This window comes from Monodelphis domestica, chromosome 3 (genome assembly GCF_027887165.1).
Source record: "Monodelphis domestica isolate mMonDom1 chromosome 3, mMonDom1.pri, whole genome shotgun sequence".
NCBI classification, from domain to species: Eukaryota; Metazoa; Chordata; class Mammalia; order Didelphimorphia; family Didelphidae; genus Monodelphis; species Monodelphis domestica.
In genome coordinates, this window is record NC_077229.1 from 31,690,289 (window position 1) to 31,717,467 (window position 27,179).

A 27,179-nucleotide genomic window follows, 5' to 3' on the forward strand; every position below is an offset into this window, starting at 1 on the left:
CTCTGCCTACCACCATTGGCCACGGAGAAATGGACAAGTCCAGGTTGGAAACAGAGCAGGACTAAGTTGCCATGCTAATAAGTAGTGGGACCAGCCCATGAATGGCTCCTGTACTTCTGCTCTAGTCAAGATTGGGAGGTTGCTTTTCAAAGCAACAACTATGATGGAAAGGACAACAAGCAGAAGATAGATCTAGGAGAAGCCTTAGAACATGGAGTGTTGGATTGAGGAGGGACTTAAACATAGAATGTCAGAAGAGGGAAGGTCCTTAGAACATGGAGAGTCAGGGGTGGGAGAGACCTGAAAACAGGGAAAGTCAGAATTAGGAGTTTAGAATAAAAAGTGTCACTGCTGGGAGGATCCTTAGAACAGGTAGTGTTAGAGATGGGAGGGAGTTTAGAACAGAATGTGTCAAAGATGGGAGAGACCTTAGAACAGGGAAAGTCAGAATTAGGAGTTTAGAATAAAAAGTGTCACTGCTGGGAGGATACTTAGAACAGGCAGTGTCAGAATTGGGAGGGAGCTTAGAACAGAATGTGTCAAAGATGGGAGAGACATTAGAACAGGGAAAGTCAGAATTAGGAGTTTAGAATAAAAAGTATCACTGCTGGGAGGATCTTTAGAACAGATAGTATCAGAGATGGGAAGGAGTTTAGAACAGAATGTGTCAGAGGGGAGAGACCTTAGAACAGGGAAAGTCAGAATTAGGAGTTTAGAATAAAAAGTGTCACTGCTGGGAGGATACTTAGAACAGGCAGTGTCAGAATTGGGAGGGAGCTTAGAACAGAATGTGTCAAAGAGGGGAGAGACCTTAGAACAGGGAAAGTCAGAATTAGGAGTTTAGAATAAAAAGTATCACTGCTGGGAGGATCTTTAGAACAGATAGTATCAGAGATGGGAAGGAGTTTAGAACAGAATGTGTCAGAGGGGAGAGACCTTAGAACAGGGAAAGTCAGAATTAGGAGTTTAGAATAAAAAGTATCACTGCTGGGAGGATCCTTAGAACAGATAGTATCAGAGATGGGAAGGAGTTTAGAACAGAATGTGTCAAAGAGGGGAGAGACCTTAGAACAGGGAAAGTCAGAATTAGGAGTTTAGAATAAAAAGTGTCACTGCTGGGAGGATCTTTAGAACAGGCAGTGTCAGAATTGGGAGGGAGCTTAGAACAGAATGTGTCAAAGATGGGAGAGACCTTAGAACAGGGAAAGTCAGAATTAGGAGTTTAGAATAAAAAGTGTCACTGCTGGGAGGATCCTTAGAACAGATAGTATCAGAGATGGGAAGGAGTTTAGAACAGAATGGGTCAAAGATGGGAGAGACATTAGAACAGGGAAAGTCAGAATTAGGAGTTTAGAATAAAAAGTGTCACTACTGGGAGGATCTTTAGAACAGGCAGTGTCAGAATTGGGAGGGAGCTTAGAACAGAATGTGTCAAAGATGGGAGAGACCTTAGAACAGGGAAAGTCAGAATTAGGAGTTTAGAATAAAAAGTGTCACTGCTGGGAGGAACAGTGTCAGAGATGGGAGGGAGTTTAGAACATAGAATATCAGAGCTGGAAGAACAGAAAGGGTCTGAGACTCTAGAATGCCAGAACTTGAAGGGAGCTTAGAACAGAGAATGTTAGAGTTGGAGGGACTTTTAATTTATTTTTTAATTTTTTTAAATTAAGTAATTTATTTAGAATATTTTCCCATGGTTACATGACTCATGTTCTTTCCTTCTCCTCTTTCCTCCCTCCTTGGAGGGATTTTTAAACAAGCTGTTAGCATTGGGAAGGATCTTAGAACCCAGAAGTCAGGGCATGGAGGAGTCTTTGAAATTAAAGTTTTAGAACTAGGAGGGATCTTGGAATCTCAGCATGCTATGATGAATAGGATTTAGGGAAAGAATAATAATAGCAGCTTATATTTATGTGCCACTTAAAAGTTTATGAAACACTTAAAAAAACTATGCCCTGAGTGGTAGGGGGCAGTTGGGTGGTACACTGGATCAAGCACCAGGTCTGGAGACAGGAAGACTTGAGTTCAAATTTGGCCACAGAAACTAGCTGTGCCTCTGGACAAGTCACTTTACCTTGTTTGTCTCAGTTTCCTCATATGTCAGATGATATGGAGAAGAAAATGGTAAACTGCTCCAATATCTTTGCCAAGAAAACCCCCAAATAGGGTCATGAAGAGTTGGACATGACTGAAATGATTGTGCAACCATAAGAAGTAGATATTGCAATACTATCCAGGCTGGGAGGGACTTTAGTTGTAATTTAGTCCAGGGGATCTGGACCCGATTCTGTGCCATCACCCTTTGGCCATCTGGCGAGGCCTCCGGATGCCTTCTCAGAATAATGTTTCTAATATCTGAAATATTAGGTTTATAAAGGAAACCAATGGAATTCAAATGCATTTATCAACATTTTAAATGTTAAATTAAATTAAAATTAAACTTTTAAATAAAAAACAAGTCCATGTATTCTGGGTAAAGGACCTTGTGAAGTCTGACTTTCTCATTTTTCAGAGGACCAATTTGTGGCTGAAGAGACTAGCCCAAAGACACATGGGTAGAGAGTTGACCGAGTCAGGATTTCAACTTTGGTCCTCTGAATCAGAATTTTCCTCAATACTCATCAATATTCAGAAACCAGGATCTTACTTGGAATGGAGGAGCCCATGGGCCAGGTCCATTTGGTGGTGCAGGTGAGCAGCAGAGGAAGCTGGCACTGGGGGGGCCAGTGCCATTTTGATGCAGAAATGAGCAGTGGACTTACCTTTGGTGGCATGATGAAGTGATCCCATCTGTGTGTTATCCCCTTGTCCTTATTGATTTTTTTTAATGTGTTTTTGATGCCACCAGGGTCCCTAAAGGGAAAAACAACTTAATGAGTTTTCCATTTCTAGAGAGCCACTTTTATTACACCAAGTTCTTTTCCAAAAATGCAACAAATAGGGAATAAAAGATGGCCAATCTCTGGGACAATGTGGATCTGGGCTCATGAGGAAGCGGGGATGGATGGAGTTCAGGGAAGGCAAAGTCATGCCAGCTGGACGAAGGCCATTTCTCCAGTGATAACAGGTGTTTGGCTTATGGCTAAACTTAAAGAGGACAAACTTGATCTGTGACTAAGATGGACCACACTTGGCACTATGTGTGGGAGAGCAATGGCATACAGAAAAAAATGAGCATTGACTTCTGAATCAGGTGAGACTTAGAATCCCACCTTTGCCAGGTACCTCCTGGGTGATTGATTGACTGAGTCATTGGTTAGGGAGCTGGTTTTGGGAACCTGGAAGCCTTGCACTTTTGAGCTGTGTGACTCTGGGCAAATCACTCAACCTCTATTGGTCTCAGTTTTTTCACTTGTGAAATGAGGTTGGATGTGATAGTCTCCTAAGCCTCTTCTAGCTCTACATCTCTAATCTCATGTCCTTTCTGGGTCTCGTTTATACCATGGATGATTATATCATCCTTTGAGTCCCTTCTGGACCACATCTTTGGATGCTATAGAGCCTTCATTACCATGGAAACAAGAGATACTCAAGCAGATACAATTCCAGTGTTCAGCAGTAGACTTAGACTTCTAGGATTGTATTATTTTGGCGATTTCTAGGAGAGGGGAGCTGGAAGGAAGAAGTCATTTTTGGGTTCATCCATCCAGTAGCAACAGCAGTAGTAGTAGCAATAGGGCACCATGCATTCAGAGACTTGATACAAGACTTGACCTTTGTTTACCTGAGTGTTCAAACAAACTCCCTTTGAGCTCTTCTCTCCCAGAAATCTCCAAAGAACATAGATGATGAAGGTAAAAAATATCACCAAATTCAGGGAAGACATGGCTGTTTCATTTGCTGATTTGCTTTGGCAAGTGGAATTTCACAATTTAAACATACCCTAGGATGGCATTGAATGCCCTTGCTAAAAAAAAAAAAGAAGCATCTCTTGTGCACTAATACATTGTTAGTAGAATGGCAAATTGGTTCAAATGTTATGGAAAACAATGTGCGATTATGCAAGGAAAATCATACAACTCTTCAACCCTTGGACCTGGAGATTGGCTTAAAAGCCAAGCAATTCAAGGATAGAAATAAAGACTTTATGTATATCTGGATTTTAATAGAATTTATTTTTGGTGGGTGGTAGCAAAAAGATGGAAACATGTTGGTGTCCATGAGAAGTAGAAAATAACTCTTAACAAACTGGGGCATACAAATGCCACTGTGCTATTGAGCTATAACGACATGAAGAATGGAAGGAGGGGATTTCTGGGAGACTTGTATGGATTGATGCAGGGTGAAGAAAGTAGAACTGAGTAAATAATATGTATAATGAATACAAGAAGGAGCTAGAAGGCACAATGGAGGAAGTGCTAAGTGAGGGGACAGGAAGAGCTGAGTTCAAATCCAGCTTCAGGGATTTATGAGCTATATGACCTTGGGAAAGTCACATAACTTTGAAGAATTGTTTTCATGCTATTTCCCCCATTAGACTGTGAACTCCTTGAGAGCCTTTCTTTATATCCCCATTTCTTAGCAATGGTGCCTGACACATAGAGGAGTTCAAAATGACTATCTCTTTGTATCTGTTTTCTTTTTTGGTAAAATGGGGAAAGGCTATCCCTGGAGTCAGGAAGACTCATCTTCATGAGTTAAAATCTTGCCTCAGAAACTTATTAGGTGCATGACCCTGGGCAACTCACTTCACCCTGTTTGCCTCAGTTTCCTCATCTATAAAATGAGCTGGAGTAGGAAATGAAAGATCACTCAAATAATCTTAGCTGTGAGACCCTGCACAAGTCTCTTCACCCTGTTTGCCTCAGTTTCCTCATCTGTAAAATGAAATGAGCTAGGAAATGGCAAATCATTTCAGTATCTTAGCTGTGAGACCCTGGGCAAGTCTCTTCACCTTATTTGCCTCAGTTTCCTTATATGTAAAATGAGCTGAGATAGGAAATGGCAAATCATTTCAGTATCTTAGCTGTGAGACCCTGGGCAAGTCTCTTCACCCTGTTTGCCTCAGTTTCCTTATATGTAAAATGAGCTGAGATAGGAAATGGCAAATCATTTCAGTATCTTAGCTGTGAGACCCTGGGCAAGTCTCTTCATGTTGTGTGTCTCAGTTTCCTTATATGTAAAATGAGCTGAGATAGAAAATGAAAAATCATTGCACTATCTTAGCTGAAATCCTAGGCAAGTCACTGTACTCCGTTTGCCTCAGTTTCCTCATTTGTAAAATGAGCTGGAGAAGGAAATGGCCAACCACTCCAGTGTCTTTGCCACGAAAACCCCAAATGGACTCCCACAGTCAGATATGACTGAACCACAACCAGATTGATTTTGGGGGGGCAGCTAGGTGTTGCAGGGTATCGAGTGTGGAATAACACTTCTTTTACAAGTCTATTAAGAGAAATGAATGAAATAATTTGTAAACAACTTAGCAAAGTACCTGGCATGTATTAGGTACTAAATAGTAGCTTGTTCTCTCCCTCCCCTTGTGAGGAGCAAATGAAATAATTGGTTTAAAAGTTTTGTGCAAACTTCAAAGCACGAATGTGATTTATCACTACAATATACAAATATGTGCTATATAATACTGCATATATGCCATATTTATACATTAATTTTATATATGATTACAATCTATTATTATTATATTTTTTATAGTGTAAATAAAATAACACCATAAGGACATGCCCGTAAGAAACAGTCCTGATCCCACCAAAATGTCAGCGAAATATTCCTTTTGGGAGAGAAGGAATAAACAAATCATCTACTCTGTGTCAAGCACTAGACTAAGCACACCACCAATAACTCATATGATCTTACTAGAGAGCCGGGGGACTATCGATGTGGAATGGGGTCTATGTGGTCCCTGTGTTGGTTTTTTTTTTTTTAATTTAAACCCTTACCTTTCATCTTAGACAACACTGTGTGTTGGTTCTAATGCAGAAGAGTAGCAAGGGCTAGGCAAGTGGAGTTTAAGTGACTTGCCCAGGGTCATACATATAGGAAATGTCTGAAGGCAGATTTGAACTCAGGATCTCCCATCTCTAGGTAGTTGGATGATTTTTATTTAACTTAGTTGTGTTTTTCTTTTTTTAATATAAGAGGAGTAGGGTCAATGGCTATAGTCAGGGTCAAGGACAAATGACAAAAGGCATCCGTGAAACCTTAACAAGAATTCCAATTCACCTGTTGAGAAAGAGAAACTCATTCTGTTATCAACCATTGACACCTGGGCAGGGATTCCTTGATTAGTAAGCTATGGAGGATACCAACCGGGAGGCTATTTGAATAGAGATTTGGAAGATGGGGAAGATACACATGTGGGAATTGTTTTCCTTGGGGGAGGGCTAGTTTGGAATTCTTGGCTAGTGAGAGGCTGTGGGGCTGGAGAACCTCTTAGACAGGGGAGCTGGAGGGTGTGGAGACAGCCCTGGGTCTTACAGAAACTGTAAGGAGCTGCCATGGTGCCAGGGTGGGAGACTACATGGAACGTTTGGTATCAAGTATGGAGCCTAGTCAAACCCAGATGGGGCTTAGGACCTTAGTTTTTTCAGAGCAGGAAAATGAGGCACAGGAAGGTGGTATAGCTGGTCTGGGGTTTGAACTGAGATCTTCTGACACCAGATCTTCTAGTCATTCTATTGTGAAATGACTTGTCATGAAAGGAGTAGATGGTAGAAATGGTCAGTGAACTGTGATTTCTGGGGCCCTTGCACCTAGAATGTCAGAGCTGGGAGGGGCTTAATCTAGAGTATGTCAGAGCTGGGAGGGGATTTAGAACTGGGAATTATCAGAGCTGGGAGGAGATTTAGAACAGGGAATATCAGAAGGGGAGGGACTTAGACTAGAGAATGTCAGAGGTGGGAGGGGCCTTAGAACAGAGAATGTCAGAGGTGGGAGGGGCCTTAGAACAGAGAGTGTCAGAAAGGAAGGGTCCTAGACTAGAGAATGTCAGAGGGAGGGTCTTAGACTAGAGAGTGTCAGAGGTGGGAGGACCTTAGAATAGACTGTCTGAAGGGGGAGGGCCTTAGAACAGGGAATATCAGAGGTGGGAGGGGCCTTAAAACAGAATGTCAAAGGTGGGAGGGGCCTTAGAACAGAGAATGTCAGTAGGGGAAGGGCCTTAGAACAGGGAATGTCAGAAGGGGAGGGCCTTAGACTAGAGAATGTCAAGAGGTGGGAGGGATTTAAGAGTTGATCCTTTCAAGGAATCTTGCATTTTATCAAAGAGGAACCAGACTCAGAACAGGTAAGTTACCCATTAAGGCCACAGAATTAACATCTGAGGGAAGAAGTAACCCAAATGCTCTTTGTAATATTTTATTTTTTGATTACACAATAAAAATCTTTTTGCATAATTAATCGTGTAATTCATTTAATTTTTGTTATGCCTCACTGCTCCCCTGAGTAAACAAATTAAGAAAATATTTAAAATACTGTGGAAAAGCATTGCCATCAATATCTGGGTTATGCAAACAGTATTTAAGGCAGCAGCTTTTCTGATGTGTGACTCTGTGATTAACAAGGAGATCCTTAGATATTCCTCCCACCCTGCTTCCTTCTGATCCTCCCTGGACTACAGGGCTTGCCATGTTCTCTCTTGCAAATGTAGCCCCTGCTGGTTCTGCCCGAAGTTTCCTTGAAGTTCAAAAGCCCTTTTTTCTTCTTTAAAAATGAAATCTGGTCCCAGACAAGCTTTTAAACTTTAAATATTTCAAAATTATCAAGAAAGTTTCCTCTAGTGGTGGTTTCCAAGCAAGTTCCAAGAATCTATGGCACCATTGAGGGATAATTTCCTGCTGGTGACCAGACCCAATCAAGCCTTATCCCCCAGCAAAGGGACAAATGAGGCAAAGGATGTGGGAGAGACAGGACCTGGCCCCATTCTACCAGAGGAAGGATTAAAAAAGTATATTTCTAGGGGTGGTTCAGTGGATCAAGAACCAGGCCTAGAGATGGGAGGTCCTGGGTTCAAAAATGGCTATAGACACTTCCTAGCTGTGTGACCCTGGGCAAGTCACTTGACCCCCACTTACTGCTCTTCTGCCTTAGAACCATACACAGTACTGATTCTAAGACAGAAGGTGAGGGCTTAAAAAAAAAAAGAACAGGGAACATCTGACCTGGGAGGAGCCTTGGAAGTGGAAGGAACCTCAAAACAGGGAATATCAAGGCTTGAAGGGGCCTTAGAACAGGGGATGTTAGAGGAGTTGGAGACCTTAAAACTAGGAATGCCATAAGGGCAAAGAACCTTAGAACACAGAATATCAGAGCCTAACCAAGTTCAGAGAGGTTTCACTGTGAAAGTCTTCTATTAAAGTGATAAGAAGCATCACTATCTGTACCCATTATACAGAAACTTTGGATCATTCACAATCATATGAAATCACATGATTTAGTCTTATTTCATTCTTCAACTAGCCCAAAAACCTTAACTGTTGGTGTTGGTAACTCTCTTTGACTGCCATGAACAGCCAGACACTCCTCTTGGTCATGGGGACACCAACCCACCATCTGAACTTCCCTGATAAGCAGCTGCCCTTCAGAAGCTACAAGTACCTGGTCGGTGGTGGGGAGAGAGCTTGGGATTCAGAATGTCAACAGCAGAGTAAAGAATAATCTCTGCCAGCCAGGGCCAGGAAGGAAAATGACTAGTTCAACATCCATCGTTTTGTCTCAGAGAAATGAAGTCCCGAGGATCCAGCATTGCCTGGGAACTTTGATTTCCCTGCTTAACGATGAATTCTGTGGCTTTGAGCCCTATGTTTATGTCTCATCAATGCTTTAATAGCACAAGTACCTGTTTGGCCTTGAAACATCATGTCTACATGACACCCAGAGGAGCAGAGAACTAGTTCTTGCCCAGTGAATTTGACTTGGGTCATTTTTGTCTCTTGGCACACTCACAGAATGGGATCAAAGGATCATGGAAGGGGGGCTTTGGTCTAGGCCAACCTTTTCATGTTGGAGCAGAGGAAACTGGTTACGGAGAGGCCATTAGATTTAGTTTAATCCACTCATTTTACAGATGAGGAAACTGAGGCTGAGAGAGCTAAGTGATTTGCTAAAGTAAAGTCACACAGCTAGTAAATAGTAGAGGCAAGAATGGAACCCAAGTCATCTGATTGGTTATCAAATTCCTTTCATCATAATACATTTTTAGATTTGAAGATTTGAAATTTTGTTTTTATTGGTACATTTAATTTAATTAAAAAAGAAACTTATCTTCTGTCTTAATATCAATACTAAGTATTGGTTCCAAGTGTAAGAATTGGAATAATATTTCTACCCAGATATATATTTTATAAAGTTTATTAGGAAGGGTAGACAATCATTTCTAAGTAACCCGACAGAGTGATCATATTTGGGAATTTTCCCATGGCGACCACTTATTTTTTTTATTTAAATCAAGACACTAAAAATTATCTTTACAGTTTGGCCGAAACCTTTACAGTTTTGGCAATTCACAGTCTTGGAAACCCACATTTTTGTGGTTATACCTGCCAGTTTCTTCCTCATTCCCTTCCTCCCTCACCTGTCTGCTCTCTTCCAACTTCTTCTTTCTTTGTTCTCTTCTTGATTCTCCCCTATTCGCCTCCCTCTCAAGTCCAAAGCCTTGACTGTTATGGATGTACAGTACATGGAGGGATGCAAACTTGGCACAACTGTGCTATGTCAGGAATGTTTGATGGACAGATCAAGCTCCTCATGAGGGGGAGGGTATAATTTTCCTTGACACACAAGGTAGAAGAGCAGTAAGGACTAGGCAGTGGGGGTTAAGTGACCTACCTTGGGTAATATAGCTAGGAAGTGCCTGAGGTCACATTTGAACCCAGGACTTCCTGTTTCTGGATCAGGCTCTCTAACCACTGAACCACCTAACTGTCCCTCTCTACTGATGCATTTTAAAAGATCACTGTCTCCTCCAGAGAATCACTCTACTGCCTCACAGAACTCTCCTTTGTAACAAGGAAATACAACAGAGAAAACAAATCAACAGGTCTTGATAGTGTAGGTGGCATTTCCTCCCTATAATCCACCACCACCGGCCCAGGGGAGGGAAAGATAGTTCATTGGTGATCACGTGGAGTCAATGACCAATGGACTTTTTACCATTTTTAGGCTTATCTTAGGTTTTTTCTTTCTTCTTCATTTCTAAACATTGCCTTCCTTTCCTGTCTTGCTTATTGAACCAAAGGACAGGAACAAAGTAAAATACAAAGAAACATACATAGAAGAAGGAAAGAAAGAGAAACAAAAACTTAGAAGGAAAGATAAAAGGATAGAAAGAAGGAAGGCTAAATAAAAGGAAAGAAATAGAAAAGGAAAGCAGATCAGCAAAAGGAACCAGTATGTCATTTGGCTGTGACAGTGTATACAACATTCTGCCTGGTGAAGAAAGGAATCTACCTTTTCTTATATCAACTCAGTGATTAGAGGATAGAGCTTGGAGGCAGGAAGACCTGAGTTCAAACCCAATCTCAGACACTGATTAGATGTGTGATCCTGGGCAAGTCATAGCATTTTAGTTTGCCTCAGTTTCCTCAATAGGGAAAATAACACTATCTACCCAATAAGGTTCTTATGAAGATAGAAAAGGACAATATTTGTAAAACATTTTGTAACTATATAAATATATAAAACACTTCGTAACTATATAAATATATATACAACCAATATATAACACATTATATATTATGTTATACATTATATATTGCGTATATATACACAAATATATATAGCAAATGTATGATGTTATATATAATATAAATTGGATATATAACTCTATATAACATTATATATGCAAGTTATATATAACATATGTTATATTATACATAATATGTATGCAAATAGAACCTCCTTGCCCCCTGGGTCTTGGGCTCCCAGCTTGTCCCATGTATGTACCTAGGCTGTGTGTCTGGATGTTACCACACAGGTGATGCTTGTGGGAGAATAAAAGAGGAAGAGCAGGAGCTCCCGGTCTCTCTATTTCCTAGATGGTGGCGTAAGAGGCTAGCGGAGGGCCATGCAGGGAATCGACACGTGGTCAGACTTAGAGAAGAAAATAGACTTTAAACCTCTACCCATTTGCTTTCTTTATTTCAAGTGATTATTAAAAAAACTCTATGGAAACTAAGAACCTGGAGTTATTCATTTAATTTTAACATATGTATTATATACACAACATATACAGTGTATATATGCAATGATATATAACATATGTTATACATAATATAATATATGTTATGCATAATATATTATATATAAATCCAACTATATATAGCATTTTATAAAACTTGTATCTAGCATATATTATGTTATAAGTTATATATTGTGTTTATATACAACTGCATATAGCATTATATCTATAAAACTTGTAGCTAATATATATTGTACAATATATTGTCTAAATTAAATAATAATATTGTGTACATCTATACAACTATATATAACATTATATCTATATAACTTATACATAACATATTACATATATCATGTTATACATAACAATTATTAAAATATTTTGTGTATAACATGATATATGTAATATGTATGGATATACAATATTTTGTGTATAACAGGATATATGTAATATGTATGGATATACAGTATTTTGTGTATAACAGGATATGTGTAATATGTATGGATATATAGTATTTTGTGTATAATAGGATATATGTAATATGTATGGATATACAGTATTTTGTATATAACAGGATATATGTAAGGTTATATAGATTATATGGATATACACTATTTTATGAATAACATGATATATATAATATGTATGGATATACAGTATTTTGTGTATAACAGGATATATGTAAGGTTATATAGATTATATGGATATACACTATTTTATGTATAACATGATATATGTAATATGTTATATATAACAGTTATAGAAATGCTATTATTAATATCTCTGCTTCAGGGTCAGTCTTGGTTTTTGTAATTTCAGTATTCAGCTTCTTGTTTGTTCTAGCAGGCAAAGGAGATAGCAAGGCTAGAGGTGCAGTGGTTAGATCACTGGTCCTGGAATTAGGTAGACCCCCAGTTCAAAAACACCATCAGTTACTTATGAGGTTGTGTGACCCTGGGTAAGTCACTTAGCCTCTGTCTGCCTCAGTTTCCTCAAATGCAAAATGAGGGATAATCACAGCAGCTAGCTCACTGGGCTGCAGTGAGTGAAAGTGTGTTGTGAAAGTGCTTGGCCAACCTTCCGGGTCTCCAGAAATGCTCCTTCTTCCTTCAATTTCCATTGTTGACATCGCTGTGACTATCCTTTTCTTAATTCTGTTTACTTCACTCTGTACCTGCTCACATGGGTTTCCCCAGGCTTCCCTGAATTCTTCATAGTCGTCCTTTTGGGCTCATATTTCATCCCATTCATGTAGCACCATTTGTTTAGCTGGGCTCTAATCGATGCCTATCGACTTTCTTTGCTACCACAAAACTGCTGCTATGAATATTTCCTGGTCTCTAGCCCCTCTCTCTGCTTAGCAGGATGCTTTGTGGACCAGAAGGAACTAAGGGATATTTTGAAAGGTTGCTCTATTTCTTTTGATGTCAATGACCTTCTCCATGGTGCTGGTGTCTCCTTCCTGGCCCTGAGTGTAAGTTGGAGCTGTCTTTTGCCTCATGTGTCTACACGGCAGCAAACACTGAATGGATTTGCTGGGGAAATACTGAGCACTCCAGTTCCTGGATTATGCTCAGTTGCCATGGTGAGGGGCAATTATATTGCTAAGTGTCCTTGAGAAATGCTGATTGTCTTTTATATTCCTCCTTCTCTCCCTTCTGGTCACAGGGATGTGATCTGGGATAAATTGGTATTTAATAAATGTTTACTCTTTACTCACTTTCCTTCCCTTTTAAATTTATGATCCTATTGATTCTGGACCATTCCAGCTAAATGTGAGAAGGCCCATTATTGGAAGATGGATCATGAGTGAAAGGCATTGTGGTTCAGTGGAAAGAGCACTGAGGATCTGGGTTCAAATCCCATCTCTGGGGCACTATGTAACCCTGAATGAGTCATAACTTTTTGGGGCCTCTGTTTCCTCATCCATTAGATGAGGGGACCTCTAAGATCTCTTCCAGCCCTTTTTCTAGGTCCATGCCCCTGTGAGTGTCTTAGCCACAGTAACCCTGAGAGGCATGGAAAAATAAAGTCTCCAGAGGTTCAAGACGAAGGTTGTCCAAAGGATCCCAGAAGATCCATGAGGAAGAGTGAGGTAGAAGTTGACCAACCATTAATGCTGGTCCTAATGGAGTGGGATTTCTGGTGCCTTTATGGAGGTCTTCAAACAGAAGGTTCGATGATCACTTATCTAATATGTAGAATGCTATGGATTTCTTTTGAGTGTGGGTTAGACTTGATGGCTAAGGAGGCCCTTTCCATGCTGGAAATTCTGTGATTCCATTGGTATTGCTATGAAATCAAGAGAATTCCAAGAAGTCAACAAGCATCCTGGGGGAAGCTGCTGTGGTGAAGAGGGCATCACTGACAGTCAAACAGGCAGCTCAGGCTTGGAAGGGCATCAAAACTCATCACTAGAAAGGGTGCTCTCTTCGATAAGATTGCAGAGAAAGGGGGTAGCTCATAAAACTGGGATCTTTGAGGGCAAAGACTGTCTTTAAACTTCCTTTGTATCCACAGCACCTAGTTTGGAGCCTGGAACATTTTGTTTTTCAGTCATTTCAATTGTGTCTGACTCTTTATGACCCTTTTTGACATTTTCTTGGCAGAGATATTACTGAAGTGGTTTGCCATTTCCTCCTCAGCTCATTTTGCAGATGAGGAAACTGAGGTCAATAGGGTGAAGTGACTTGCCCAGGGTCACACAGCTAACTAGTTTGCCATTTCCTTCTCCAGCTCATTTTACAGATGAGGAAACTGAGGCCAACAGGGTAAAATGAGTTTCCCAAGGTCACACAGCTAGCTAGTTTGGCATTTCCTTCTCCAGCTCATTTTACAATGAGGAAACTGAGGTTAACAAAGTTAAGTGACTAGCCCAGGTTCACACATCAAGGAAATTTCTCATAGGAGAGATTTGAACTCAGGAAAATGTATCTTCACTGACTCTAGGCCTGGCACTTTCTGTATTATGGTGCCACCTAACTGGCTGGCAACATAGTAAACTCTCAAACTGAATTTTGAGGCATTAAGATTGCTTTTGGAGGAAGATGTAAATACAGCAGTGAAATGATGAATTATGAATTATGAAATTGTGAATCTGTCTACTTTGCCTGTATCTTGGTTTGGGGCCTAAATATGTGCATGTTTTCTCTTTCTCACTAAAGTTCTTTGAGAAGAGCTTTAACATTTTTTTAAACCCTTACTTTCAGTCTTAGAATCAATACTAAGTACTGGTTCCAAGGCAGAAGAGTGGATAAGGGTTTTAATAGGGGTTAAGTGACTTGCCCAGGGTCACACAGCTGGGAAGTGTCTTAGGACAGAACTGACCCCAGGACCTCCCATCTCTAAGTCTGGTTCTCTATTCACTGAGCTTCCCCCTCTCATCAAGGACCTCTTGGCTCTAGATCAGGCTCTCAATCTAAGCCTTGTTGATCCCCTCCCCCAGATCATGTTTTGATGGCTTATGACCATACTTATGACTATTGGGACACTTTATATCATTTTGGACTTTCAGGCTTACAAAACATCTTCCATGGGTTTTCTCATGCCAACCATGGGGAGGTTGGTGCTATTATTATCCCTATTTTTCAGATGAGGAAACTGAGACTAAGAGAGAAGTAAGACTTTCCCTGCTAGTTAGTGCCTGAGGTAGGATTCTAGGATTCCATCTCTAGCCTTCCTGGATCTCTGTACAGCATATTGTTTGTACCCCCAAGTTAAAGAGCGAAAGATGGTGATGGGGGGAGATTCTCAGCTCCTGGTGGGAGTCGAGGCAGTTTTCTGGAGCCCCTTTTGTTTCTGCCTTTTGGCTCCTTAAAGGTCTGGACAGACCAAGCCCTTGATGGAAGTCTCTGCTCACACATTGTGGCAGCCCATCAGTATTGTCGGGACCGTGCCCTACATCTTTCTGTAGCTGTTAATGAGTTTCGGTCATGCGCCATGCACATTTCTCAAACCAACTACAGGGAGGGAAAGGGACATTTTTCTTCCCTCTCCAAGCCCCTGCCCTCCTTTCTCCCTTTGATGAGGGATTCCATCCTAGGCTTTGGGATACTCTGTTAAAGCAGGATGGGTGGAAGATACCATTACACATGCTCTATAATAGTAAAAAAAAAGGGTAGTCAGTGAATATTATTAGTTGACCCCTATGTGCCAGGCACTGTGCTAAGCACTGAGGACACAAGTGTTCAATAAAAATACAGTCCCTGCCTTCAGGGAACATACAATTTAATAAGGGAAGGTGACTTGAGTTATTATTATTATATAGGCTTAAAACAACCTAGAAGTTATTGGATGCTATTGAATTAAAATTGATTTTGAGAAGAAGAGGAGTAAGAGGAAGGGGAGGATGAAGAAGAGAAGAAATGGAAGAACAGGAAGAAGACAAGGAAGCGAAAGAAAATAGGAAGAGGAGGAGAAAGGAGGATGAGGAGAAGGGGGAAGAAGAAGAGATGAAGGAGAGGAAAAGGAAAAGAGACTAAGGAGGAAGAAGAGGAGCAAGAGAAGAGGAAGAGAAAAAAGGGAAGAGGAGGAAGAAGAGGAAGAGAAAAAGGAGAGAAAGAGGAGGAGGAAGAAGAGGCTGAGAAAGAGAAGAGGAAAGGAAGAGAGAAGCTGAGGAAGAGGAAGAGAAGAGGAGAAAGAGAGAAGTTGAGGAAGAAGAGAAAAAGAAAGAAGAGAGATAAAGAAGAGGAGACGAGGAAGAAGAGGAAAAAGGAGCAAGAGATAGAGAAGAGGAAGAAGAAAGAAAAAGAAGGGGGAGAAGAGGAATAGAAGAGGAAGAGGAGGAAGAAAGAGGGTGGAGGGAAATAAGAATAAAGAGGAGAAATAAGAAAAGAAAAATGAAGAGAAAGAGAAGAAATAGAGTAGCAGGGACTGAGGAGGAGAAGGAAGAGGAGGAAAAAAGCATGACATATAGAAGAGGGAGAAAGAAAGTCTGGGACCTACATTTCATTCCAACAGGTTATCACAGGTCTCATGCCATGGTAGTTGTGGTCAATGGTCAGCGCTTCCAGGAGCCAGTGGAGGGCACAGAGTTGCCGGAAGAGGGGTTCTCTACCAAGACAAAGAAAAGATCTGGTCACAATGAATAGAGGATAGAAAGATGACTGTGAAGCTCAGCCCCCTCATTTTACAGATGAGGAACAGAAGCGACTTGTCCAAAGTCATCCAGAGGGCAGAAATGAGCAGTTGGCCTTTCCCTTAGGCCCTCAGCTCCCAAATCCAGTTCTCATTTTTGCTGCACCAACATGCTCCAGACTTTGTGAGGTTCTAACAAACTTGTGCTGATAGATGATGCTTCTTTGGGAAGGCTGGCTGTTGCTTCAAAGTTGATGTGTCCCCCTCCTCTGGGAAGCCCTCCATGATAGCCCTCATTTGTAGAGTTATCTCCCTCAATGATCTTTGATTGAACTCAAAACACTTATTAAGCTCCTGCTGTATGTCAGAAAGAAATGGAAAACTACTCCAAGAAAACCCCAAATGGAGTCATGACTGAAAGAACTGAACAACCAAACAATGTATGTTAGCCACCATGCTGAAGACTGAGGATGCAGAGACAACATTAAACCAGTCCTGACTCTCAGGGAACTTATGTTTAGCTGGGGAAAAGCAGTGATCCTAGGCTTGAAGCTGGAAGGGACCCACCATATCACTTGGGGAAACTGAGGCAGAGGAATGGAAGCCACTTGCTCAAGATCATAAGGTAGCAAGTGGATTAAATAATTTGTAATTTTGATTCCAATTCCAGTGAGTTTTCCATGAAAACATGCTGCGTTATCACTAAAGATGGACAGCTGGAAGGGAGAGCAGAGGCCATCTAGGCCAACCCCCTTCATTTTACAATTAAGGAAACTGAGTTCCAGAGAGGGGAAGGGACTTGCCCTGGGATCACCCAGCTGCAAAGTATCTGAGGTGGGATGTGAACTTGAGACCTCTGACTCCAAATGCAATGCTCTAATTCCTGAACTGCACTGCCTCTGCAACAAATACTGAGTAAATTAGAAATATGTACAACGTGGAGGCAGTTGGATGGCTCAGTGGATAGAACACCAGGGGTAGAGTTGGAAAATGTTGGGTTCCAATTTGACCTCAGACACTTCCTAGCTGTGTGACCCTGGGCAAGTCACTTAACCCCCATTGCCTAGCTCTTACCTCTCTTCTGCCTTGGAACCAATACTTAGTATTGATTCCAAGATGGAAGGTCAGAGTTTTAAAAGAAGAAATATATACAAAGTCAATACTCAAAGGGTAGGTGGTGCAGGAATTGGAGTCAGGAAGACTTGAGTTCAAATTCTACCCTATCCTGCGGAACTTCGCCAGGTTTTACCTACCTCATTTGTAAAATGAATGAGTTGGACTCTAGGATAGGGCCAATAAGGTCAAGATCTCTGGTAGGGGTCAGCAGTGGGAGTACCCTGACTTTGAAGAGAGTCCCATCAATTCAAACCAGTTCAAGGTCCCATTTCTTTCTAGTAAAGAAAATCTTGGGCAAGATTCCTCCTCTCTCTGAACCTGCTTCTTCATCAAGGAGACACTTGCATGGGAGAAGTGGGTGGGTACCAATGGTGACTTGATATAAGGAAAAAATTCCCAACAACCAAAGCTGTCTGAAAGCAGAAGTGTTACTAATAATACTACTAATAATAAGGCAGCTAGGTGGCAGAGAGGATAGAACATCAGGTTTGGAGTCAGGAAGACCTGAGTTCAAATTTGGACTCAGATACTTACTGGCTGTGTGACTCTGACCAAGTCACTTCACCTTGTTTGCCTCAAGTTTCCTCATCTGTAAAGTGAGTAAAAAAAGGAAATTCCAATCTACATGTAGTGTCTTTGCCAAGAAAACCCCAACTAGGATCACAAAGAGCAGAACATGATTGAAATGACTGAATAATAATAATGGAATGAAAAGCAAGTATTAAGTACATCCTATAGAAATAATTCACTTATTGATCCTCATGACAACTCTGGGAGGGAGAAGCTATTATGATCCCCATTGAATAGATAAGGAAACAGAGGCAAATAGGGGTTGCTCAGGATCATATGGCACCTAGATGTCTGAGGAGGAATTTGAAGTGACTTGTCCAGGGTCACATGGAAAGTAAGCATTGGACACAGGATTTGGACCCAGGGATTTCTGTCTTCAGGACTGGTACTCTCAGGAGCTAGTGAGTTCTCCTCCCTCTCACTGGGCATGTCTTCATGCAAATCTGGTGGGCTGGCAATCAGGGAGTTGGCAGGGGGAATTTTTGTTCAGGTCCAGGTCAGACAAGATAGTCTCTTCTTGCTCTGAGTTTACATAATGCTTGCAAAGTAAGAATCAAGGACTGGGGATATCCATCCAGAACAAGGAAAAGGATGAAAAAATAGGAAGGATGTTGGATTTGGAGGAAGAGGACCTGGGTTCAAAACCAGTTTCTTGTTTCATTTTTGGGTGATCTTGGGTAAGTCACTTCCTATTCTGCCTCAAACCCTTATGCTCTGTGTGATTCCTAAGCAAGTCACTCTACCCTTGGGAAGCCTGTTTCCTCATCTGTAAAATTGGGGCAATTAGGTCACTTACTTCACAGGGTTACTTCGAGGACCAAATAAGACCAAGATGCTTGGATTTCCCAAGCCTTAGTTTCCCAATCAGTCAAAGTGAGGGGGTTGCACTAAATTATCTCTGAGTTCTCCTTCAGCTCCAGAGGGCTGTGATTTTATGGAACCAAGCAGCCTTAAGTCCGAGGCTGCCTGCCAGCCTGGTACAGGGCAGCAACCCATGAATACACAGCATAGGGTTAACACTCTGGTTGTTCCTTACTGGAAACAACTTCAGCATCTTTCCAACCAGCTTTGAGTCCTCCCCCAATCCCTGGGGATAACTCCTTGTCTGCTAACGGGAAAGGTCTGCCCATTATGAAGACTGGGAAATTGTTATTTTCTGGAAGCAGTATCTTCAAAAGAGATCAATATTCCCAAGTTCATGGGCTTTCCACGCCCAGGAGAAGGAAGCGGCCCTTCCCATTGCCAGGAAAGTTGGTGATCCTTGGTACCAGAGTCAGCTCTGAGGGCTAGTGCTTTATGGATGAATTCTATAAGGGAGGTCCCACTAAAGTCGGCTGGAGTGGGAAGACACACACAGGGCCTGGAAGTTTAAGTGGGCTTGGAAGCATCCACTTCCAGGGAGCTGTCCAAAACATTTCAGCCTTTATGGAATAGTGCCTCTTGGAAAAACTTATCAGCTGTAAAGAAGGCTGACTCTGTGCATCAGAGACTCTGAGTTAAAATCTCACACCTGGGATGCTTATTAAATTGTGGGTAACTTGGAGCAAGTCACTAACACTCCCTAGGTCTCAACTTCCTCCTCTCTAAGATGAACAGGTTGGATAAGAAGATCTCTAAGATCTCTTTTAACTCAGAATCTCCTGATCCTATGACCCTAAGTCACTTTAGTCTTTCTGTGTCTCCGTGTCCTCATTTTTAAAACAAAGAGCCTGGCCTGAATGACATCTACCATCTCTTTAAATACTAGACCTATGATCCTAGAACTTTCCTTCTCCAATCTTAGTTTGCTCACCTGTAAAATGGGAGAGTTGGGCTTGATGGCCTCTGAGGTCCTTTCTAACCTTAAATATAGGAGTTTGGGAGTAACTTGACTATATCCCAAAACTGCAGAATGGGCGAGGACAGATAAGATTTCATCCCAAAGAATCTCAGAAATGGAGTCATTTATTAAGTACCTACTGTGTGCCAGCTACTCTGCTGAGGATATAAAGAGAGGTAAAAGACAATCTCTGGTTCACAGTCTAATAGGGAAGACAACAAGCTAATAATGATGTTGTTCATCCTTCGGATTTGAAGAAGACCAGAGGCATCATGGCATGATGTCTTGAGTTGCTTATGAATTGAATTTAAGTGAGACAGAGCTGCACAAAATCTTCCTCCTCACTCTCTCTCCCAGATTAATTGAAGTCCAGTGGCAGGACAAACGTTAGGACAATGGTGATGGCCCCTGATGCTGTGGATGACCTCAATCAAGATCAAATAATCATGTACAAGCTCTAGAGAAGAGACCTTTGTGGCCATCTTGTCCAACCTGGGTCTGAGGATCCCAACATAGTGGTTATCTAGCTTCTTCTTAAAGACCCCTAGGGAGGGGGATCCCCACTGTTTCTCAAGATAGTCCTTTCTATTTTTGGACAACTCTGTTAGGAAGTTCTTCCTGGAGACATGCCTCCATATAATTGACCCAGACCTCAGATTTAAACCTGGAAGGGACCTTGGAGGCCAATGAGTCTCCAACCCCTTCATTTTAAAGATGAGGAAACTGAAACCTAGAGAAATGACTTGCCCAGGGTCACACAGCTATTAAGTGTTTGGAATAGAGACTAGACCTGTGTTTTTCCTGATACAGAGACCTCCAGATGAGGAAATTCCTTCTAGCAACTCAGTTTGGTAACTTTCTTTAGCTTACAGTCTTAGAGCAGAGGTTCTTAAGCTGGGGTTCCCAAGTTATGACCCAAGGAGATCTTGCATAAATTTCAGGGAATCCATAAACAATGTCAACAACAAACTACATCTTCCTCCATCTATCCCACTCCCCCATTAATTTCTACCTGAAATCTAGCATTTCCTTCAATGATGTGAAAACGTGATTCTGAGAAGGGATCCCTGATTGCCAAAGAGGTCCAAGGACACAAAAATTGTTAGGAATATTTGTTTTAAAGAGTCACCTGGGGGCAGCTAGGTGGCTCAGTGGAGAGAGAGCCAAGTCTAAAGATGGGACATTCAGATCTGGCCTCAGATACTTCACCGAGCAAATCATTCAACCTCCATTGCATAGCCTGCACTGCTCTTTTGCTTTAGAACCAACACAGAGCTCTGATTCTTTTTTTTAGTTTTATCTTTATTTTATTAACAAATTTATGCATGTTTTCCAAAGTTATATGATTCATGTTGTCTCCCACCCTTCTTCCCTCTCCTCCAGAGCTCTAATTCTAAGATGGCAGTAAGAATTTTTAAGAGAGTCACCACTGAGAAGTTAAATGACTTACCTAGAGTCACACAGCTAGCCTGTATCTGAGGTAGGACATGAACTCAGTTCTTACTGATTTCAAGATCAGCTGTCCATCCACTGGGGCAATGCATAAGACTTACTAGTTGTGTGACCTTGGGCAAGTCACCTCACTCTGTTTGCCTCAGTTTCTTCATTTGTCAAATGAGCTGGAGAAGGAAATGGTAAACCACTCTAGTATCTTTGTCAAGAAAGCCCCAACTGGGGGTCACAGAGAGTTGGACATAAATGAAACAACTGAATAACAACATTCTATCTGCTATTCCACACTGCCTCTCAAATTAAGAGGGAAGACATTTTTTTCTTACTTGATGCTGGAAAAATATTCCCCACTTTGGTACCTGGCTTTGTAAATAACAGATAGACTCAGTCATACCCATTCCTGTCTTATTTTAAAATTCAGCCTCTGCTTTTTCTATCATTTCCATTGAACTAAACAGCTTTGAAGTTTCCAGATTTTCTCCCCTTTTTGAGAAGATGGAGGGCAGCCCACACATTACCACGCTTACTTATTTTACTTTGGTAAAGAAAAAAGGCAAGGGAGACTCACATATGTGATTCGGACATCGTGGATGAGACCAGACAGCTGTACACCGGGGTGAAAGGCCGTAGAATCATATCTGGCATCCCCTCTACCTTTCTCACTCCACTATAGAGGCTGTGGAGAAAAAAAGGGGGAACCTTAAAGACACATGGACATTAAATTAGAATACCAAAAGGCTTATTCCTTTTTTCTCCTTGTCTAACATTCTTCACTTCGACTTCTGTTCATCTGGGGGTGGCTAAAAAGGTTTAAAAATATAGGCAGAAAAGAAAGTCACAGGTTTTCTTAGGTGGAGATTATTTAGAATGATGACTCTTAGACCTCAAAAGGACCTCAGGGGCTATCTGGTCTAATACTCTCATTTTACAGAGGAGGAAACTGAGTCTTCATTCTGGTACATTCCCCTTCTTTTTTTTTTTTAAAACCCTTACCTTCCGTCTTGGAGTCAATACTGTGTATTGGCTCCAAGGCAGAAAGAGTGGTAAGGGCTAGGCAATGGGGGTCAAGTGACTTGCCCAGGGTCACACAGCTGGGAAGTGTCTGAGGCCAGATTTGAACCTAGGACCTCCCGTCTCTAGGCCTGGCTCTCAATCCACTGAGCTACCCAGCTGCCCCCTGGTACATTCCCCTTCTTAATGATTTTTTTTTTATCCTGTTACATGGCTTGCTTTGTTTATATATTTGTCGCCTCATTAGGTAGTGAACTCCTTGCAGGCAGAGATTGTCTTTTGCCTCTTTAGTATCCCCAGAGATTAGCACAGTGCCTGCTACAGAGTAGATGCTTAATAAATGTCAATTGAGAAGTATGAACAGGATGATTTCAGAAAGAACTGGAGAGACCTCCATGAATTGATGAGTGAAATAAGCAGAATCAGGACAACATTATAAACAGTAACTGAAACATTGTGGGATGATCAAATGTAACTGACTTTGTTACTAACAAACATACAATGATCCAGCACAGTTCCGAAGGACTAATGACAAAGAATTCTCTCCATGTCTAGAGAAAGAACTGTGGGAGTGGAATGCAGAGGATGATATATGATTTGTCACTTGTTTATTTAGGCATATAGTTTGAAGTTTTGGCTTTTTTTTGGAAAAAATTATTTAATTAGTTAATTTAGAACATTTTCCCATGGTTACAAGATGGGGTTTTGGTTTAAAAGATTATTCTCTTATAACGATGAATAGTGTGGAAATAGGATTTGAGTGATAATACATGTATAACCCAGTGAATTGCTTGTCAGCTCTGGGAGGGGGGTGAGAAGAGGGGAGGGAGACAACATGAATCATATAACTTTGTAAAACTTATGTGTAAATTTATTATTTGAATAAAATAAAGATAAAATAAAAAAAGTTAATTGAACTGAACTGAACCTGGAGAGCTGAATTGATTTTCCCTTGGGAACAGAGAAAGCGAAATCAGGACTCAAGCTGAAGACAAAGATTTAGAAATGGAAGAGAGTCCTCAGAATCCAGATAATTCAATGTCACCCCCTCATTTTATGGATGAGGAAACTGCTATCTAAAAAGGAGAAGGGACTAACTTAAGAACACTCAAGGAAGAAGTGGTAGGATTTGAACCCAGATACCAAGACTAGGAAGCTTGGAATGGTTGCATCTTATAGTTCAATTAATAATAATGATAATAATTAGTATTAATATCATATCTACTATGAACCAGGAACAGTGATGAATGCTTTACAAATATTTCATTTGAACAGAGTATATCTAATGATAATGGAGTGTGGTAAGGTTCTTTGCCATCCTACTCAGTCTGGAATTACAAAATGTAGGAACTGCTTCAGTTAAAGAATCCAGGGGTATATTTCTTGATTGCTCTTCCAGTGGATCCCAAAAGACTCCTTGATGCTTTTCCTTAGTTACTTGAACATTTTTCCAGGGAATAAGAGCAGCCTCAGACTAAAGCCCTTCCCTGGTCACAGGATAATCCTAGGTCTCAGAGGCCATCCCACTCTTCATTTTATATATGGGGAAACTGAGACCTAAAACAGTTTAGTGGCTTGCCCAAGGCTATAACACCAGTAATAAGTAGCAGGGCTGGGATATGAAGCAAGATTCTCTATAAGTCCTTTTTCTGTTGTACAGAATCTCCTTAGAAGATTGCACACTGAGAAATTATACAAGGGCTTAGGAAGACCCTTGAGTCCTCTTTCCTTTTCTTCTTATTCCTCTAATCTCTCTGCTCATCTCAGCTTCTTTTTTGGCATCTCCTCTTTCCTTAATTGTCCTCTTTTCTTTCCTCTTCTTGTCGTTTGTCATTTCTTTACCTCTTTCCTTTCCTCTTTCTTTTTAAAAATCTCCACTTGACTTAAAAATTTTTTTAAGATTAATTGCTTATTTTTTGCATTCTTAAATTTTTTTTCCTTGGGGTTTTAAATTCTCTATCTCCCTCTCACCCACCCTCCTCCCATTATGAAGGCAAGAAATGTAATATCAATTATACATGTAAATAGATTTCCATATTTGCCCATGTGGCAAAACAACAAGAACAATAAAATTAAAAAATTGTGCTTCAATCTGCATTCAGACTCCATCAGTTCTCATTCCTCTTTTCTCCTCTGCTTTTCTCTCCTTTCCCTTCCTCTCCCTCTCCCACAGATAGTGTCATCAGAGGCAGGACTTTAAGCCAGTTCTCTTTTTATTCTGTCTGTCCTATATCCTTTCCCTTATGTCCTACTGCTCTATGCCATCCTACCTGCCTTAATAACTTTCTTTTTCAAGAGTAAAATTTTTACTAATATTTTTTGGTTTTACATTGTCTAAATTTCTCTAAGATTCCCTTTTCCTTCTCCTCAGACAGTCACCCCATATAACAACAAAAAAACCATTTTTTTCAATAAAAGAAAAAGAAGAAAAAATCAGAAAGACTAATCAATACATTGAAAAAGTCTGGAAATATATGCCTCTTCCAGAATGTGGACCCCCCTCCCTATTTAAAGTTGTGGAGTGTTGTGTCTTCTTACGTATCTTCTTTGGGGCTTGGCTTGTTCTATGTAATCTGCAACATTTACTTTAGATTATTTAATGGCTATTTTCCCAATTATGTTCTTGTCATAATGAAAATTTAAAAAAAATTAGCCCTGCTTATTTATCTCTGCTTCAGTTCATCTTAGATTTTCCATTCTTTCCTGTAGTCATTATGCTAGTCATTTCATATATAGAGGAATATTCTATTATATTCATGTAACAGTTCAACTATTTCCTACTTGATGAGCATTCACATTATTTCTTGTTCTTTTGCTATCATAAAAAGTGATGCTATAAATATTTTGTGGTATATGGGCCTCAGTGACCTTGGGGTATATGTTTGGTAGTGAGATCTCTGGGCAGTATATTTGCATAATTCTGAATTGCTTTCCCAAGTTGTTGTACTGATTCACAGATCCACCAATAATGCAATAGTGTGCCTCTCTTCCCTCAACCTCCTCAGTATTGACTATTCCCATCTTTTCTCATTCCAAATAACTTTCTTAGCAGACTTCTAGTGGTTCATGCTTCTAGGAAGAGTTGTTTTTTTTTTTAACTTAGAAAACAGCAGACTGTTGATTTCTCCCTTTTCCTTCTTCCTCTTTTATTCTCTTCAAAGAAAATTTGTTCATTTGTTCCTTCCTTCCTTCCTTCCTTCCTTCCTTCCTTCCTTCCTTCCTTCCTTCCTTCCTTCCTTCCTTCCTTCCTTCCTTCCTTCCTTCCTTCCTTCCTTCCTTCCTTCCTTCCTTCCTTCCTTCCTTCCTTCCTTCCTTCCTTCCTTTCTTTCTTTCTCTCTCTCTCTCTCTCTCTTTCTTTCTTTCTTTCTTTCTTTCTTTCTTTCTTTCTTTCTTTCTTTCTTTCTTTCTTTCTTTCTTTCTTTCTTTCTTTCTTTCTTTCTTTCTTTCTTTCTTTCTTTCTTTCTTTCTTTCTTTCTTTCTTTCTTTCTTTCTTTCTTTCTCTCTCTCTCTCTCTCTCTCTCTTTCTTTCTTTCTTTCTCTTTCTTTCTTTTTTCTTTTTTTCTTTCTTTCTTTCTTTCTCTTTCTCTTTTTCTTTCTCAGCTCATTGATGGCATGCTTATTTTTCCAAGAGGTGAAACTAATGTTTTGCATCTCTGGACAGACTACTGATCTACTGAGCATTAAATATAAAATTCATCAACTATGATGTCATAGGAGAGATCGTGTATGGTCTAAGAGCCCTGGCTTAGAAGGCATCTAGATTCTGCCCCCAGCTCTGCTATTAACTAGTTATAGATCCTTGGGGTAGGCTCTTGCTTCTCTGGTCTTCGTTGTCTCATCAGTCAAATGAAGGAATTGGATTAGATGGGTTCTGATTCCATGAATGGCCAATAGCTGATCAATTCTAGAGATATTCAACATTTATAGTGCTTTGAGGTTTACAAAGGACATTACCTACATGATTTCATTGGAGCCTCATAGTCGCCCTGTAAGAGAGTTAGTATAGTTATTATTTAACCACTTTATGGATATGGAAACTGAGGCCCAGCAAGCGGAAATGATTCACTTGATGTCCTAGTAGGGGCCAGAGGTGGTATCTGAACCTAGAAGCAGTCTGATTCTGAGTCAAGTCCTCCCTCTAATAATAATAATGATGTTATAGTTACAACTAGTATTTTCTAATACTTTAAGGTTTGCGATATATTTATTTATATAACTAGTATTTATACTTTAAGGTTTACAAAGTGCTTTATGAATTATAATCTCATTTCATTCTCACAATGAACATGGGAAACAGGTGCTATTATTATCACCTCCATTTTACAGATGAAGAAACTGGTGTAGACAGTAATAACTTGCCCAGGGTCATAGTGAGTATCTGTAGCTGGATTTAACTCAGTTAGTTCTTCCTGACTGTCCCATCTTCCTGTCACATTGTTATAACAAAATACTGAGCATTATATTTATATTTATTATAATTTCTATTATATTACATTATTAAGTAGTCTAACAAGAATACTGATCACTTCAGGCTTCTAGCAGTATAAAGGATTTTTTCTTATTTGTTTTTACATTTTATTTTTCTCCAATTACATGTAAAAACGATTTTAAAATTCATTTACAGTTTTTTTTTGAGTTCCAAATTTTGTCCCTCCTTCCCTCTCCCTGGATATAGTAAGCAACCTAATATAGTTTTTACCTGCGCAATCATAGCAGTATAAAGTTGGAAAAGTGTTCCACCTTTTTCATATATAGGACTCGGTGTAGAATGATGAAGAGAGGGCTGATTCTGGGGTCGATGGCCTGGGTTCAAACCCCATCTTTGATTCTTCCTCCCTGGGTGATCTCAGACAAGTTGGTCTAGCTTTCTCCTCTATCTAAAGAAAGGGTTGGTCTTTGAGGTTCTATCTTGATCTCCAATAAGCTGGTGATGGATAACCATGGGCCTTATTGGCCATATTTTAAAAACCCTCCCCTTCCCTCATGGAATCAATACTT

The 27,179-nt window shown here is 40.4% G+C and overlaps 1 protein-coding gene across 4 annotated transcripts in view; it reads right to left on the reverse strand.

The window, feature by feature from the left end:
• The window catches only part of CCDC60 (coiled-coil domain containing 60), a 212,148-nt gene that overhangs the window by 27,568 nt on the left and 157,401 nt on the right, over positions 1–27,179 (reverse strand). For all 4 annotated transcript variants that reach the window (XM_056821656.1, XM_056821659.1, XM_056821657.1 and 1 more), the window contains exons 5-7: positions 21,739–21,846; positions 16,082–16,189; positions 2,763–2,853 (exon numbers count right to left, since the gene is read on the reverse strand). In XM_056821656.1, coding sequence (XP_056677634.1) covers positions 2,763–2,853; positions 16,082–16,189; positions 21,739–21,846 — 307 coding nt within the window. The remainder of the gene's footprint in view (positions 1–2,762; positions 2,854–16,081; positions 16,190–21,738; positions 21,847–27,179) is intronic.